General features: G+C 38.6%; 1 protein-coding gene across 1 annotated transcript in view; it reads left to right on the top strand.

Moving 5' to 3' along the window:
* Positions 1-15,608, top strand: part of LOC124154746 — a 99,289-nt gene extending 83,681 nt beyond the window's left edge. The window contains exons 4-5 of the mRNA XM_046528652.1: positions 864-1,060; positions 15,131-15,608. Coding sequence (XP_046384608.1) covers positions 864-1,060; positions 15,131-15,181 — 248 coding nt within the window. The 3' untranslated portion in view covers positions 15,182-15,608. The remainder of the gene's footprint in view (positions 1-863; positions 1,061-15,130) is intronic.
* Positions 15,609-18,312: the final 2,704 nt, after the last annotated feature.

Below are 18,312 nucleotides of genomic sequence, written 5' to 3' on the forward strand. Positions count from 1 at the left end.
ATACTTTCGTGATCTGGCAACATGGGAGGGATGAGTTGGATCACTTCCTGAAGCACCTCAACAGTCAAAACAACTCCATCAAATTCACGAAGGAAATAGAAGAAAATAGACGGCTTCCATTCTTAGACGTCCTGGTCGAAAGGAAGAACAACGGAACACTGGGTCACGCTGTGTTCCGAAAGCAGACACACACGGATCGCTACCTAAATGCATCGTCGCATCGCGAGACGCAGTGGTGTCATAAATTCGGCCTGGCCTGAGCCTATTGTCCAGTTCAGTATCAGTGGGGCACACATGCAGCAGGGGAGAAGCAGTTCAAATGCAATGGACTTGCAAGGGAGAATGGCATCAGAGTTTCAGTTGATTGCCCTTTTTCTTGTCGAGGACAAGGCAGTGCAGTGCAGTAACAAGGTTGTTTCAAGGCAGTTTTCACACTTTCAGTGGAGTTTCGGCCCAGAATCAGCTGTTTCAAGGAAAAATTTTTAACTTGAGAAGTACACGGCCCCGTAAGTGGACAATAATTTGAACTGGCTGGCCTCCATCTAGGTATCACACATATCAACTCCGACTGAGACCCATGTTCAGGCGACCCAAATCAAATTTATCGAGAGTATGAAACTTCGCTTCGGAGTCGTCACGGGCGAAGTTGGCAGGGGGGGTTGCCTTTCCCCCCCCCCCCTTTCTCTCCCTCGAGGCACTTTGTCTGTTATCTGTCTCCATGTTCTGGCGCTGCCACTACAATATGTAGAGGGTCTATTGAGCTGTTAATTTGGGAAATTCAAACGCTAGGGCACCCCCTTAAATGGCCAAAGTATTTGAGCATTTCATTTCATCAGTCAGACAATTTTCTTTCTTTTTTTCAGAACTCACTGAATCATTGCACTCATCGCAGTGCAGTGGTCGTAGTGAAGAGAGGGATGTCAGTCACTTGATGGGATCCTGTTCAAGCAATGCAGGCAATTGGATGACTCAGCCAGGGCCTCTCCAGAAACAGCAACCCCCTGTGTCCCGCCTAGCTGCTCGGTGGCCAAAGGACACTGATGCTGTACCAGAGCAAGAGGTACTACTACTTCACCCTAGTACATGGGCGTATCCAGCGAGGGGCAGGTGCTCCCTCCCCCATGTTTTCCATGCTTAAATCATACCAGCAACTTGAACAACCATGGCTTGAACAACCCCCCTCTCCCCCCCTAGTTTTGATCCTGGGTACGCCCTTGCCCTGGTATGATTTTGAATCAGTAGGTTTTGCATATTTATATTCATGGTCATCATTACTCAACAGTCCAAAGATTGGTTCAATGCAGATCTCCATTCTGCGCTCCTGACACGTGGTTTTTTCATATTCTCTCTCTTTTACATCCTTAATAACATGTCCCATGTGTTGCGAATTTTAGCAATTTTATATATCTGAAATTAAAGGAATGCCAAATTTGATGCCTGTGGATTATGCATTTTTTAAGTACACCCATGTCTCGTATAGCGCAAGGGATGCGTTCCTTGGGGTCTTTGCGCTATACGAATTTGCGTTATACGAGAGCGTTTTAACATAGGGAAGATAGGGATGCGTTCCTGGTAGCATAGGTCTTGGGTATTGAATTTCCTCTAAAACATCTATATTCCCATAAAAAGCCTTAGAAAACATTATTCCTATAAATATTTATAGTTTAAAACATCTTTAAAGATAGTATTCACGCATTCAAAGACTTTTATTCACGTTAAAAAAAATTCTTACGTGCTTTCGAAATTCCATCCTGTCGTGCGGGTGGGCTAACATCTGCTATCACAGGGGATCGTAATGCGTTGCCGGCAGTTGATGATTTTTCAAACTAGTCTAAAAACAACTATTGTGTCACCCAGGCCCTTTTGTCGCTCATCGAAATGACAGGAAAATGCTACTTTAAATGCCATTTCATAGCTAGCGGAGTTTATGGATGATAAATCATTTTAATTTGAAGTCCTCCGAGTCATTAGCAGCTACGTGAAACAGTCTTTAAATGCCTTGAAACCTGACCCAGGTTTTCCTTCCCTGAAAATGAATGAACGAGAATGCATTCTTTTCCAAAAGAATATCGTCTCATCAACACTAAAAACTAGTTGAGGGGGAAAGGAGCCACTTTCAATAACAGCTTGGAATTCATCAGAAAATGTTGTGGTGGCTGCGCTATCAACACTTGCAGATTCACCTGATATCGCCGCACTGAAAATACCTGCTTGCCGTTTAAATTCTGGAACCAACCGGAGCTTTCACTTAATGTCTCGGAGCGATTACCACTCTCGTCATTTTGTACTGATTCACCATGAACTTTCCGTATGTGCAGACCGCTTGGTTGAAGTTGGTGCGGCTGAGGTCACTGATATTTTAGCTTAGTCTTTATTCAGAATAAGGCATCGTGAGTTTAAACTTCCGCGCAATATCGCTTTGACGCTCTCCATTTTCAAAGCAATTGACCTCTCTCTAGTCCTCTTCTAGGTTTATAGTTTTTATTGATAAATTCTTGATTTTTCTACACGCATTCCTATTTTTTGCCATATTCTCTTGGTTTTTACTCTGTATGGCTCATCTAAATCACCTTCCACTGCTGAACTGTATTCCTGAGACGCAGAAGGCCTATGACTGCGGGGAGGGAACGAAGCCATTGTGTTTGAGACTCTATAGCGGACCCTTTTATGTGTTGATGCTATTCATGCTCAACTCGGCCACCGCTCCATTTCTCCCCCGTGAATACCGATGACCTTGAAGGCTTTAGCGTAGACTCTCTACCTGGAAGTCAATCGCCCGGTAACCTACGACGGCAAAAATACGTCTCAAACCGTATTACTGAAAAAAAAACTCATTTCCACTAGCCCCACGCTTAATTAACGATCTAAATTATTTATTATCATTCTGTTAAGGAGACGAGATAAATCTTCGGTAGGCCGGCTATCTAGACCGAATGACGAGTAATACTTTTGGCAATTGCACAGCAATGGATTTCGATTAATATATAAACAAAAAAGAAGATTTGAGGCAAGAAATAATATTACTATGCGTAAATTGATAGAAATTTCGTGTGTACTTAGCGCAAGTTCACGTTTTATCACGAGAGCGTTTAAGATTTTTGATTAGGCTACACTGCGTTGCAATGTTTCCCCGAGGAACGAATTTGCGCTATATCGAAATTGCGCTATACGAGACATGGGTGTACTCTTTCATTTTCCTTAGTGTCTAGTTGATGTTATTCTTGGAGTGCAATTGCGTTGCTCCTCCATAATGAAGGCCACATCATGGTTAAGGTCATCAGATATGAAACAATGAGATGAGGTAGTGAGAGCACCATTATTCTTCAGGTAAATCAAGCAAGGGTGTATGGTGCATGATAGATTGGTCCAGTGATAACTATGAACTTCATCCTGAATTAAAAATGGAAAGGTTACACTAAAATTCATTACGATAACTGCCTTTTCATGACTGAGGGTTTCTCCGCTTATTTTGAAAGACTCATTCATTAGTGAGGTAATAATATTGTATCAGTTTATTCATTTTGAGGCATAGAAAGTCCAAGAGTTCATCAATGGATGATGTAAACAACTGAAGTTCTGTTCTATCCATGGAAACCCACTGCCTATATTTCACTGTATCAGAAGGGTCATATTAACTAAATTTAGAAGTGATGTTATCCTTTAACCTGGAAGGATGTGGATGGTAAGAACATTTTCTGAGCATACAATCTGCATTTTTTTTGTCACAGATGATGATATCCAATAATTCCTTATATGTTTCCTTCAATTGCAAGGCACTAATTAGCAGTTTCACATTTTGATGTATGACACAAACACAAACTGAATTAGTCCCAGAAGCCCCAGCCATCACACACCATTTTGGCCAGAGTGAACAAAATTTGGAGAACCCAATTTTTTCTTGTGGATATTGCTCTTTGAAGAGCACATAAAGTTCCTTGAGGTAAAATCAACCTTGGCCTTTGGCTTGATGAGTTGACTGTCACTCTCATCTTCATCACTACTTAGATTTTCCAGGGATGGATTCACTAATTTCAATGCACCAGACACTTAAGAAACAAGGTGATGCTTAGCCTGTGTATTCTATCCTTTTCCATACGAGTGTCTACTGTGAGAAGACAAAGAATGTAATTCGAAAGGAGAGCAGTCTAAAGCCTCCAAGCTGCAGTTTGCTTCATCTTATTTTCTATCACTTTCCACCAAAGACTTAACTGATGTAAGTTCTTTATCCCTTACGTCAATGCCATGGGAAACAACTTCACTTTTACAAATTTTGGAAATCCTCTTGTCACACCGATAGCAAATTTTTTCTCCAGGCTTCACCAGGATGCCCGCCTCTCTCGCAGACTTACACATTTTTAGAGGTATGGATGGTCCTCAGAAATTTCCTCACATGACCTTTATGAATGGCAAAGGGGTACAGCATTTAAGCTGATAACACGCGTATTTTTCAAAGTAGCAATGAAGATGATTAGAGCACACAGTCAACGTTGATGAAATAGGAATATTGCACTGCAGAGAAATTAAATCTCTGTCTACTTCTGGTAGTTCTTTGAAATAAAAAGTCTGGGCTCTGTTTGTGTAGCTCTTTTTGTGTCATTCAGAACTTAGTTCTTTGCCAACACTGGACAATGATCTCTGACATGGCTAGACAGACCTCAATACGAACAAGAGATATTTCAATGTAAGCCTGGCTATCAGTCACACAAATATGAGTTACTTCGTCTGAAATTCAACCAGGATATCACTAGAAGAGATGGGTCAAAAAAAAACCCCAGAACGAACTGTTCACTGAAACGAACCAGTTCGAAAATGAACCGTTCTCTAAAACACCCTGTTCACTGTTCATGTCGGCACTGCACAATTTCGGCGTACTCGGTACAGTAGGTATGATCATCAAGAGGCATTTTGAACTGCAGCTTACTGGAGCAAGTGCGTTGTGGGTACAACAGATGGTGGTTACGAGGGAGGCCATCCAAGGCTGCCGAAGTGCGTCGTAGACGACCGAGCCCCTCCCCTTCTTTCTCTACTATTCCCCTCCGTCGACGAAAACGAACAGGATAGCCACTGAACGGTTCGTTCTAACTAATATTTGAACTGATATTTAAAATATTTGTTCTTTCGAACCGTTCGAAATAACTAATATTTAAACTGATATTTAAAATATCAGTTCTTTCCAACCGTTCGAAATATTAGATCAAATATTAGTTTCCTCGGGGCGTTCAGTTGGGACATCGTGTTCATTTTGATTTCGTATTTTGAACATTTGTGGATGCATCTCCAAAAATATTGTTTAAAACGCGATTCATGAACTTAGGAAACGATTGAACTCATGACTGTGGAACATTTTTTTCGTTCCCTTTACCAAGATGATCTTTGGACTTCGTTTTTGGCGCCTACGATGAAATTTTAATTTTTTAAGTGCGCTGTATTGTGCAATGTGGATGCATCTCCAAAAATGTTGTTTAAAACGTACTCTAAACGTTTCATGTACTCTAAACGCATGATAAACAATATTTTCTACCGAATGACCCTACCTGTTCACTATGAACCGATATTTTGAACTGTTCTTTTTACTGAACAGGATCAAAGTGAACGGTTCATAAAAATGAACAGTTTAACCCACCTCTAATCACTAGGGCAGCGCCATATGAATGAGAAATAAATTAACTTCACATAGACTGAATTTGAAGAAAATTTTCTGATGGCTCTCTTCTGCCTTTACATTTTATACCATACTATTCAGTTACCCATTACCCATGGAAGAGATAGCTTAGTAGGAATTGTCCTGAAAGCACGAAATTAGCAGTATGTGGGAGAGTACATTCACATGATTGCTTATGTGTTTCTTACTCTAAGAGCCGGTAGCATACGCTATTGTGAGATAATTCATGCTCCAATATTGTTTCATCATGAGTATTAGCTTATCTCTCCTCTAAATTGTGTAATTTCTATGTGCTTTGAAAAAGATGCCATTTTTTCCCCATGACCATGAATGAGTATTTTTTTTTACTAAAAGGAATGCCGGACTCATGATTTTTTTCATTAGGATCTTTGCTGATATATTAATGATTACTTTAAACTGAACCATGAGCCTGTATTTGCATGGCCTTTCCCTGTGGATGCTGACAATGAAAAATGATACAAGCGAGATTTTTTTGTAAACTTTATTTTTTTGCAGCTGAATTACTTGTTGCAGTGAATATCTAATGATAATTGTGGGATCATTATGGACTAATTAGCTTTAGAAACAAAAATCATGGCTTTTCATGTCACAGGGATGGACTTATGGTTGAAAATAAAAATCACCATGTGTTGCACGTTGCGGCACATTAGGGGTCACGACCAAATTTCAATTGCTCATATTTCATTAACAACTGACAATTGGAGGCTAAAATTGTACGCAATTTCTAATTATACCAGAATGTATGACCATGGCAAGTTTCATGAAAATCCAACTCGGTGGGTGTCAGGGCCTGGTTGATTTGAAATAGAGAGGTTATGGAGAAAAAGATATACATGTGTTGTTGTGAATTGCTGTTGAGAGAGGGCAGTGAGGTGTTCCAGCACGGGAGAGCCGACTTTGGTCACGGGCATCCTCAGCGACGGGCACCCTCGTCTTTCCCTTCCAAGACCTGTTTGACATGCATGGAGGAGGGAGGACAAAATTCTACTCAAACTGTGGGCGAGAGAAAGGCATTGGGACAAAAGGGGGCGGGGCACCACGGGAGGGACTTGTTTCTCGTCTGTAAAGCTGCGTCTTCCACGAGTCCTTCCCTCTCCCCTTAGCTTGGTTTTTCCCGTTGCTACTGAAAACAATTTTACGACATGCAGCTGTTGACGCGGCCATATACAATTCAAAGAATGCGGCCCGAAAGCAAGGCAGAAGAGAGAGATAATTTTCAGGGGGGGCCCGGGACCCCCAAATTAATGACTGTAAGTGAAAAATGAAACATCCTTCCTAATTGAAAGCTCAAAGTTATGTAATCTAACCTTTAATTGATCATCGCTTCCGCAAAAAAACATCCATCCGTCCAAAAGAACAGATTCTTAAATTGTGAATGCTTCTCCATTCCGGGTCATATTCCTTTAGGTAATTTGCTCTAATTTCATGAACAAAACGAATACGCTATCAATGAGACGTCAGGGAAGTATCCACTCGTCCGTCAGGGATTTTGATGAAATTTTGAAAGGAGATAAGCACGAATACCGAATGGACGTTTAGAGGATTTTATATTCAGCAATGCGAGACTCAATGAGTCCTTTGACGAAGTTCTGCAACCTTCCGCGATATGGTACTGGCACAAAGTCAAATTTGAAAGATAATATCGCTGATTGTCGTTTGTCGGAAGAGATGATATTAAGCCACTTTGTGAAACTTATTGGGCTCCATTAAATGAAGCAATGAAATATTATCCGTGAATATTTCCACGCTGATAAGTTGATGCAAAACTGGAGACAAAGGGTCTAGCCGGTTAAGATGGTGAAAAGTGCCCCCCAATGTTTTGAAAAATAAAAAATATACACTTAAAGTGCATCAAAAATTATGTGTTTCCCCAAAGTTTCAGGCCTTAACAATGGATAATAACCCCGAAAAAAATTGAAACACGATTTTTAGTTTTTTGACTATATCTCCAGTTTTTATTTTTGTAAAATCGTTATCTTGATTTTAAAATGTGAATACAATTACGTTCTACCACCCTAATTTTTTTCAAAATTTTTAGACGGAAAACTAAGCTTTTACATAAGTTTGAATTATTCAAAATTAAATTAAAAAATTTAGGAAACAATAGACATGCCGAAAAAAATATATGTTGTTACCCCTACATCAAAGTATATTCCTAATTTTTTTCAGATTTTTAAAATTGGTGGAACACTGTCAAAAACACTAATAACTGCTTTCCACCATTTGCACCTATGTATTCCAGGAGGATATTTGAATTGATTGTTGAGAGCAACGATTGTTGATCAGTTTGTAATATTATTGATTAAGGCTACAGATTAGCATAAACAATTCCGATCACATTTATATTAGTTGTAATTATTGGTTATAACCATACTGCTAAGCTTTAAGTTCGTCTTCCAGCTTCGAGAAATAACAATGACTGCCGTAAATGTTTTTCTTTCATCTCTCCTGACTTTAATTACCTTTGAAGTTATCGCCAGCATTCACTCCATTTCACTAACTCAAAAATTCTCCTGCAAACGGGTGTTTTTGATGTACGCCGAAAATAGGGTGTTTGCAGTCCAAATACTAAAGTAAACGACCCCGTATACCCTCCTAGAAAATGTTTTTTCTTTGATGGAAGTATTTTTAACTTCTGAAAACATTTCACTAGTTTTCAATCTTTGGAGAATAAGTCCCTAAGAATGGAGGAAAATGAGGGTTTTACCTTGGGAAAATTATTGATAGATGGCATTTCAGCCACTCAGAGGAAGTATATCTGGAAAGGCTCGTCAACAGGTCATTTGCAGTTTGAAGTTTGAACTTTGTTGCACTACACTTGAAATAAATCCTGTACTAATGTTGAAAATCAATATTGTAATGAATAGTTTGCTATCTAAGACAAAAGCATTACTTTTGGCCCGTTACATTCTTTGCGAAAAGCAATAAATATCTAAGATACATAACATCAAATATTTTTTATGAATGTGGTCACCCTCCAGGATTACTCCGAGGTTTATTTCCGAGGGTATTTGGTGAGAAGGCTGGTAGAAAGCAAGCCACAAGTGCAAGGAAATATTTTTAGGCTAGGAGGACCTGAGCGATAAGTCTCAACTCTTAATCTTATATAAGGCTTTTCCTGGCTTGAAGAATACACCTTCCGGTCTCCATTACCTACCTATTGGCTTTTTTTCTATAATGCTGCCGTGAAAGTTTTTAAAAGCCATTTCCAAAAGATGTTGAAGTTTTTTTGGGTATCTCGCCGGGTGAGGTTCTCCATCTCTGCCGACGTTTCGATGGCCGTGTCGTCCATCATATTCAGGGCTGATCCAAAAGATCTTACGCAAACAAAATGTAAAAAACTTAAATTGCTAAGTTGCAAAGTGATTTGAGAGGGAAACTATAGGGCCACACAGCTGCAAGCATTCCACACGAATTCAAATCCCATCTATTCTATGTATTCAATATAATTTTTACATGCCTAATTAAAAATAATTGTAAATGGATGTCAATCGGTAAACGTTTCAGTAGAGATAAGAGAAGGATCTTGTCTCATAAATAAAAAATGTACTCATACTTTGTAAAATTAATTTCATTATATTTTCTGAAAATATTTTTTGGATGGTTATAAAATCGATGTGGGAGATTCTGATCGGATTTCTTTCTACCAAATTGGAAAGTAATTTCCACTGAATATATAAAAAGCTTGAACGTTTTGAGACAAGTTAGAAGACAAATAACCTTAACATGGCAGTTAATTACATCAAAAGAATGTTGTTATAATTAGTAAATCATGGTTCTAAAATTCTTAGAATCGACCATAAGCTGAAACAGTAAAGTTAACGGTTACCTTTCCAGGATATTTCTCTTGGAATGTGGTAAAAATTCTTTGACGCAGAAAAAAATTCAAGAAGTAAGGATTGAGTTCGACTTATTATGTGATAGACAGATAGATTCAGGTTGTGACTTGATGTAGCTGTATTCTAGTGTGCAAAACACTGCAGTGGCAGAGGAAAAGCTTCAAATGGTAACTCAGATGAATTGTGGCAACACCGTTCTGAAAATATTTCATACTATAATAAAATATCTATGGACCGTTTTGAAATACTTAAAGCCCACACGGCACGTAGGAATTCTATAATAATGTTTTAAATGTGGTCGAAAAATTACCATTTATTATTGTTTCTTAAAGCTTAGTAACTTTATATTTGTCACAGTTTTTGTCAGTCATGATATGGTTTTGCAAAGACTTTCAAAGTTCCCGAAGGAATATGATGATTCTGGAATAAAATGTATTTATTCCTTGCTTTAAACGCTATGAAATGCCTGCATTTGATGAAATTGCATCATGAAAAGGCATCAGTTAGTGGTTCAAGAGCTTGCCAATGGCAAAGGCAGGAAAATTTACTAACCATGCCACACTGTTGCTGTTCAAAAATGAATAGGAATTAATTACCTCTTGGTGTATATCAGAAGCTTTTCTTCATACAAAGACAGGAATTCAAGATTCTTTTCGCGGTTAATGCAGAAGTGAAATAAATGATAGTAAATGGAGACAAGATCCTTGGACACTGAAAATTGTGTTATTAATTATGATGCAGCTACGGATGTTTTCAGAGTACATATAAGAGCCGACAAGCCCTTATACAGCTGACCAGGGATTGCTGTCTTCCTACAGCCAAACCAGGTAAACTTTCTCAAAATGAAAAATAAACCTTAAGCATCCTGTTAAGAAACCCATTGCTCATCCTTCGAAAGCATTGTCTTCGGTCGGAATCACTCTCCAAACGAGTGCAAAGAAAATTTATGCTGGGTAGCAAGGCCCCAGAATCAAATCCACCTCATCATATGGTCTCCCTTATTTTCTCACCTCCTATTGTTCTGCAGCGTGTAGTGGAGTGGAGTGTTGCTTCCCCTACGACGAGAGTGGAATAGCCTGTGCGATTGGAGCCGTGAGTACTAGAGCCATCTGAGCCACACCTCCAGAACTATGTTAAAAACGCATACGCTCTGATAACATGGGCACGGTCCTCCTCTCCTCGGTACTATGTATCAATGAACGACTGTGGCGGTAAGGCAGACGGGGCGAGTTAGTTACCCCTAGAAAAAACTAGGCAGCTGGCAATGTGCTTAGGTCACAATGGCAATCACAGATGAAGATGCCTTCATGGAAGCTGAGCATTATCGGTATTCTCCTGTGCCTAAACGCAGTGCAATCCACGACTATGCCAGGTAATATTTGAATCCACGCCTTGTCACTGTTCATCTGGAGTGCAGAGCGGAGCAATAGACAGCCTCTCGGAGCGAAACAAGAGAAGGACTGAGCAGAGCTTTGGATTCCCTTGCACGTTCCTTACGGTGGGAACCATCAGAGTTGACTATGGCCTTCACCAAGCCAAAGTGTTAAGTTTCCTCCATAATAACATCCCCTGCGTAGATCTTGGATGTGAACCCTTTGAAGGTCAGAGCGGAATGGTTTAGACATGGTACCCTCCACTACAGTTCTATTTCCTGCGTATTAACCCGTGATAGCACGTGCTTTTATTGCAACGTGGTACCATGCGAGGTGGTAAAAGAGCCTCGGGTTGTATACGGCTTAATAAACACTTATAATTACTATGAAGAACATTTATTTGACAAGTTTGGTGGATAAAATGTTTATCCAACAAATCTTATTCATTTAAAGCCAAGAACATAAAGAACATGAGAGAAAATTTTCAGATTACAAGGAAAATATTACCATTTACAACGCTCACTTTTCCATCAATTCCGTCGGCATTTTGGGAATATGATATGCAGTCGAATTCACATTGCTCCCGTAAATGGGCTTTTTACAGGTATTGTATGCTGTTTTTGTTTTTCTATTTGGATAGATGGGCAGAAAGCACATTGGCCATAAGCATGGCTGCTTATTTTATTGCTTATCTCTTATATACCCAGTATTTCCCGCACCTGGATTTTCCGAGAAAATAGGATATATTGCTGTTTCTCCCTTTTCGGGATGTAATCTCCCTAATCTAATGAAAAATGGAGGTGGAATGGGGAAAAGGAATGAGTCCAGAGTTCTATAGCTGGAAAAATTTCACTGAAGTTGAGAAGAAGTATCAAGTGACCTGAGAACTATGTTAATTGTGTTTTTGTTCAAATAGCTTCCTCCTTCTGGCAATCCTTCTCCACTCTTCTTTTCACGAGACCTGTCTTCCCAGTCCCCAATTTTTGAAACAACCTGATAGCATGACTCACATATGTACCATGCTCTTCGGTGGCAACCAATTTATTTCCGCAATTACTGTTTAACCTCCGCATTATTTCAAGAATAGGAATGTGCACCAAATATAAAAAAGAACGAGTCAAAATATGATGCATTTCTGATATAATTTAACTTTGTCAATCATGGTGCCGTCACTTTTATCGATTCATCAACAAATCACGAGTTCCAATATTAGACCGCATCCAAAAAGCCATGAGATTTTTACTATCACAGCATAATTTTACTTGAATTAGCAAAATTATATTACTATCATTTCTACTGATATATCCAATGATGAAAGTAACAAGAATTACACGCAATAATTAGGAAAGTGGGTATGTGCCCATTATGTTGTATTTTACACGCTAGTTCACATAATATTGTGCATCTTATTCTATGCATAACAGTAAGAAATTGATAGATGGCGAACTTAACCAAAAGTTCTGACTTAAGCTAGTAAAAGAAAGACATTTTTCAGATTCAGTGCACAAAAATATATGATGCGCCATCAACAAAACTTGAAAAACATGGTAGAACCGTAAAAATGCATAAATGCCTGTGTTAAATAGTATTATAGACCCAAACAAGACAAGAGAGAGACTGGAAATTCAAAGTGCACAAATCTTTTAGCTCGAATGTTTCTGCCTAGAAAGAAAAAGACCATTATTATTATTATTATTGGTGGACTACTATTACTTTCGTATAGCATAATTATCAGATAATTTGAAATGGTTTTTAAATCTGAAAACAATTGAGTAAAGATGTCTTTAAAATGCAAAATAATGATCACTGTGAATAGCTATCCGTTGTAATATTTTAAGTGGAGAGAGTTGGCGGATTTAGGGTATTCAGCCAATCAAAGATGAAAAATTCATCCATAATTGCAGCTTTTCCAGGGAAAGTCTGCAATATTGCAGTTTAATATTACATGATTACTGCAGTAGATAAGAATTTAAAACATCCAATATTTTTCATGGTGAAACAAAACCCAGTACTGTTCCACAAACTTTTTATTATTAGCTGTCAACAAGTTACCATGTCTATATTGTCATTATCAAGACCAACAGAGCAATAGCGTACAACATCCAGCATTATATATCCAACAACAGTGCGGGGGAGGGAGGGGGGACCCAAATGGGGAAGAGGGGGGTTGGGCAGGTCGGATGGAGGGTCAAAACAGAAGAGTATAAAATCTGGGGGGGTGGGGGTAGATAGAAGGTTAGGTGGTGAGGAGGTTCATGGGGGGGGGGGGGGGGGAGGATTGTCAAGAAGTCAGATTTTGAAACAGCAGAAAAAAATTAGAACATTTGAATGCAGTCATATCATTTAAAATGTTGGCATTACGTGCAAGAGTGCATTTGGTGATTTCTAAAATATCCATTTTAACACTTTTGTCATGTACATGTAAAAGTGTTAAAATGGATAACCGCCACTCTTTTGGCGGGATTCTTTGAGGTGCTTTCATTGGCCACCTTTCCTACAGTCTTCACAACCTCATCCCCAAACACAAATACCGAGTGTGTTTTTACTCCCCGACCTCCCTAGGGAAAGTGATTTTTAACTCTAAGGACAAAGTGCATCCTGAAGACAAAAGTGGTGTCTATGCCCTGACATGTGATGAGTGCAACGGTGTGTACGTCGGTCAAACGGGCTGCAAATTTAAAACTCATGTTGATGAACACAAAAGAAGTGCCTGTTTGATAGACTCCAAATCCCATTTTCCTGAATTAGGATGGACTTCCTAGATCTTACAATGGAAATTAGAAACCACTCACATTGGTTTTCAATTTTTCAAAAAAGTACGTTTACAGATGTTGTTATTTCAAAAGATTCTATTCACCATCACTCCTACAAACTGACCACTTTTCATGCATAATTACATCGTCTTCTTTCCATACCTCTTAGTAAAATAGATTTCGAAAAGGAGGTGAACACGATTAAACTCATAGCGTCGCGGAATGGTTATGACAAAAGTATGCTGGACTCACTGTTGGAGAGTAAACGAAAGGAGAGGACTCTGTCGTCACTGACAAACCTCTCCCCAGCACCACGGTCAAAGGAACAAATTCACCATTTTTAGGTCAGCTATCTTATAAAATTGGAACAACATTTTCTAAGGATAATTTTAAGTTATGTTTTTATAACCCCACTACCTCCAGTAAACTGTTTTTTAAATTCAAAAGCTCCTATGAATGATAAAGAAAAGTGTGGTGTGTACTCTCTGAAATGTAAAACAAATTATTGTAATTGTTGTTATGTTAGCCATACTGGGAGAAAATTTTTCATAAGAATTGATGAACATATAAAGTCTTTTTTAAATTGTGACGACAAATCTATGTTTGCAAAACATATGTACATCTATGACCACTCATCCAATTTTAACTTAAAAATTTTACAATATTTGACAAAGGCAAAAAACTGGATTTTGGAGAAAATTTTTTAATAGTTGTATATTCGAAGTTGTTTGGTGAATATCTAGTCAATTACCTCACCTTTCCTTAACGTCCCTCCTCCAATTTCTCCATGTTTCCGGTGCAACCGTGTGGGTTTGTTGGCACTGCTGCCAGCGAAACTGTTGTCATCACCAACAAACCCACGCGGTTGCACTGGAAACATGGAGAAATTGGAACCTGAACACCGCGGAAACCTATGTAGTCACGTCCCTCCTCCTCTCTTAAAAACCTTTTCCGATGACCCTGAATAGACATCCTGCAAATGAGTACCCAACGTCAACTCCTCCCCCAATCCTGCTTCTATATTTTACCCCACCTACACCAACCATCAATATAAAAGCCAGGCTTGCTGCTCCTTAGGTTAGACATCTCTTTATAGTGATGAGTAAGCATTGAAACTGGTCGAGAAAGAACGAAAAATACAACTGCTGTTTCAATTATCACATTGTGTCTGGTTGATTGCACTCTGAGCTGGCAACTGAATTAGCTCCCATTCTTTCCCTCTTGCATTACCATCGTGGTATGGCGTGCCATCTTCGAGTGTCTCTCGAACTCTAGGACACGTTCTATGTATTGGATAGCTCTGATGTCATCGCTCAAATGGTGGCCTCTGCCAATGCTGTTTTCTCTTTTGGTTTGCACTTGCCGCTTTGTGTATAGCCGTGAAAATAGAGAGTTGAATGCCATCTGTGAGTAATCATTTTAATTGAGCGATGCTCCGTTCTGCAATATTTCCCTCATTTCCAATGTCCTCTTCTCTTGCAGTCTTCTGTGGTGACGAGTGTTTCCTCTCCAGAAGGAAGTTGCCAGCAGTAGCAATCACGAGGAGAACATGAAAATCATTTCCTCCATTGTCTTTATGATGGCAATTTGATTTTAAAGTATGTTTTAGACACATTTTTGCCATTGGTTATATTTTTAAATTGTGTCGTAGTTGCAGAGATGCCAGTAGAGTCTATATTTTACCTATTTTTTATTCTGTTTTCTTTGGATTGTATAGAGAAATGAGGTCATCAAGGATGGGTATGCCCTGTAGGGTGACAATTTTTATTTCTATGATCTTAATTAAGGGAAATCTTTTCAACTGTTCTTATGTTTTTTGGAAATTGGATGATTATTTCTTCTTTTGGGGGATTATTCTTTGTCTCTAAATTAGATTTATGATTTAACAAACTCATTCCTTGAAACTATAATGCATTTGGTTTGAAGTATTTCAGAATACATGTGATATAATGAAGCTTTATTTTTGGAGTTTTTTTTTATGGCTTTGCATCAAAAATGGTCTCTATAAACTCTCATGTGTGAGCCGTCTGCCTCAGCAGCCCAAATATCTTGGCTGTGAATAGAAAGCACTTACTCATGCTTTACAAGAGTGTGTTGCTAGCTGTGAAATTGATGGAGTTTTAATTGTGTGGTCGAGAAAAATGGGAAATCGGCGTATCCTACTTCATATTAGTCTTTTATTTGTGATGCCTTTTCATAAATTAGTTATTTTGTGTGCAAGGGGCTGGGAGTATATTTTAGTTTTAAGTGCTAAGTTGCTCTTTCTCCACTGTTGATACCATGCTCCTGTTACGTTGGGCATTGTGCTTAATTGCTAAGTCAGTGGTGTCTCTTGTAGCAGATTCGATCTGCCGATTATAGGCATTCATTGTGCTTTGCCACTTCATGGTTTACAAGCTCACTCACAAGTTTGTATACGGGTGTGTAAGGTGTGGAGGTTGTCAGTGATGCAGTGTTATTTATGGAACAAAAACAGAAGACTGATTTCAGCTTTAATGATATTGATAGACTGGATGATGTGCGTACTGTTTATCCTTCATTAATTTTTGCACGAAACCTGTGGTAATTTAATCTCCTAATGTAGCTGCCAACAGGGGGTCAGACGTGAGCGTAAGTTGTCAGGCGGGTAAGTTGAGTGCAACATTTGTGGTTTGCGAGGGAGGACCTCAAGTATTGGACCATTGCCAGTGTGGAGGCGTCTGCAAGTGGAGAGCATCTGTTCCGCGATCAGAGATAAATGCCAAGTTCAACAAGCAGTGGTTTGTTGTCACCTATCACGGGCACCTTACTCTGTTAAAATCTGAGTTCGTGAAGCTGGAAAACTTCAATTTTCTTTGTGTTTTTATGTTCATTTAGGAGAGCTGGTTCATGTATGGTGGTCATATGCTCATCTTTTTGCAGATCAGTAAGAAATCTAATTGAGCACTCTATCTGGAACTGAAGCTTAATACCGAGAGCTGTGATAACATCGTAGGGTATAATTCAGCAAAAATCAAAATTTGTAAAATTTAAGATAGAAGTAATTTCTTTTTTTCATGAATAGGCAGCCTAATTTTTTTATCAATATCCAGTTGATGAGGATTGCGTGAGCTCTATTCAAAATATGCAAAGCATGGTCTAACCAGGTATGCGTGTTGCTGAAGATCACCCCTTTGTTTTCAGCCACGAACAAATAAGGTGTACAATTTCCCTCAACCTCAGGCAATTGATCATCATTTAGGTCGTTTAATAACCAATAACTTCGGATTTCATTTCGCTACCATCCATTTTCTTAATGTTATGCCATGCCCATGAAATGTCATGATATGTGTGCATTTATATTTCTAATGGTCTCACAGAAATCTTGTGATTTAGGAGGGGCTGTACATTTGGAAATTGTCTGCATGCATAGTAGCCTACTTCTCCGAATACAGCCCCCCCCCTAATTTTGAGGCTTGAGTTTTGGAAAAAAATTTAAAAATGGGCTTGAATATAGTCCCCCTTTTTCTTTTACCACTGGCATTTTTGGAAAAAAAGGGGGGACTATATTCAGACTAATATATATGCCGGCTTTGGTGGCGGCTGGGTAAAGTCCTCGCCTGCCAAACCAAAGGTCACGGGTTCAAGTCCCTGCCTGGGTAAGTTACCCTTATCCAGGGCATGGCTATGTGTGAATGTCCTTCATTGTTAATTCCCCATTGTAAAGGTCATGAATGTGCTGTTTAAGGGGTAGTGGAAATAAATAAATAAAAAATAAATATGGTACATTTGCACCTTGTGATGCGTTTCAAGGAGTCTGTGTCTCATTGGAAACACCTTTGTGCTGCTGTTGGGACATTTATAATGAATGGAAATAATCCAATTTCAGCTAAGAACAAGAGAAATTCAGGGTTTTCATTTTTGTTACAACAGCACATGATTTTCCTAGCCTAACCTGATTTTTCTTGCAATTTTCCTGTTGATTTTTTATTAATCTTAATAATTTATTTTTTACTCTCATTGGAAACACCTTTGTGCTGCTGTTGGGACATTTATAATGAATGGAAATAATCCAATTTCAGCTAAGAACAAGAGAAATTCAGGGTTTTCATTTTTGTTACAACAGCACATGATTTTCCTAGCCTAACCTGATTTTTCTTGCAATTTTCCTGTTGATTTTTTATTAATCTTAATAATTTATTTTTTACTCTCATTGGAAACACCTTTGTGCTGCTGTTGGGACATTTATAATGAATGGAAATAATCCAATTTCAGCTAAGAACAAGAGAAATTCAGGGTTTTCATTTTTGTTACAACAGCACATGATTTTCCTAGCCTAACCTGATTTTTCTTGCAATTTTCCTGTTGATTTTTTATTAATCTTAATAATTTATTTTTTACTCTCATTGGAAACACCTTTGTGCTGCTGTTGGGACATTTATAATGAATGGAAATAATCCAATTTCAGCTAAGAACAAGAGAAATTCAGGGTTTTCATTTTTGTTACAACAGCACATGATTTTCCTAGCCTAACCTGATTTTTCTTGCAATTTTCCTGTTGATTTTTTATTAATCTTAATAATTTATTTTTTACTCTCATTGGAAACACCTTTGTGCTGCTGTTGGGACATTTATAATGAATGGAAATAATCCAATTTCAGCTAAGAACAAGAGAAATTCAGGGTTTTCATTTTTGTTACAACAGC

The sequence above is a fragment of the Ischnura elegans genome, chromosome 2 (assembly GCF_921293095.1).
Source record: "Ischnura elegans chromosome 2, ioIscEleg1.1, whole genome shotgun sequence".
NCBI lineage: Eukaryota > Metazoa > Arthropoda > Insecta > Odonata > Coenagrionidae > Ischnura > Ischnura elegans.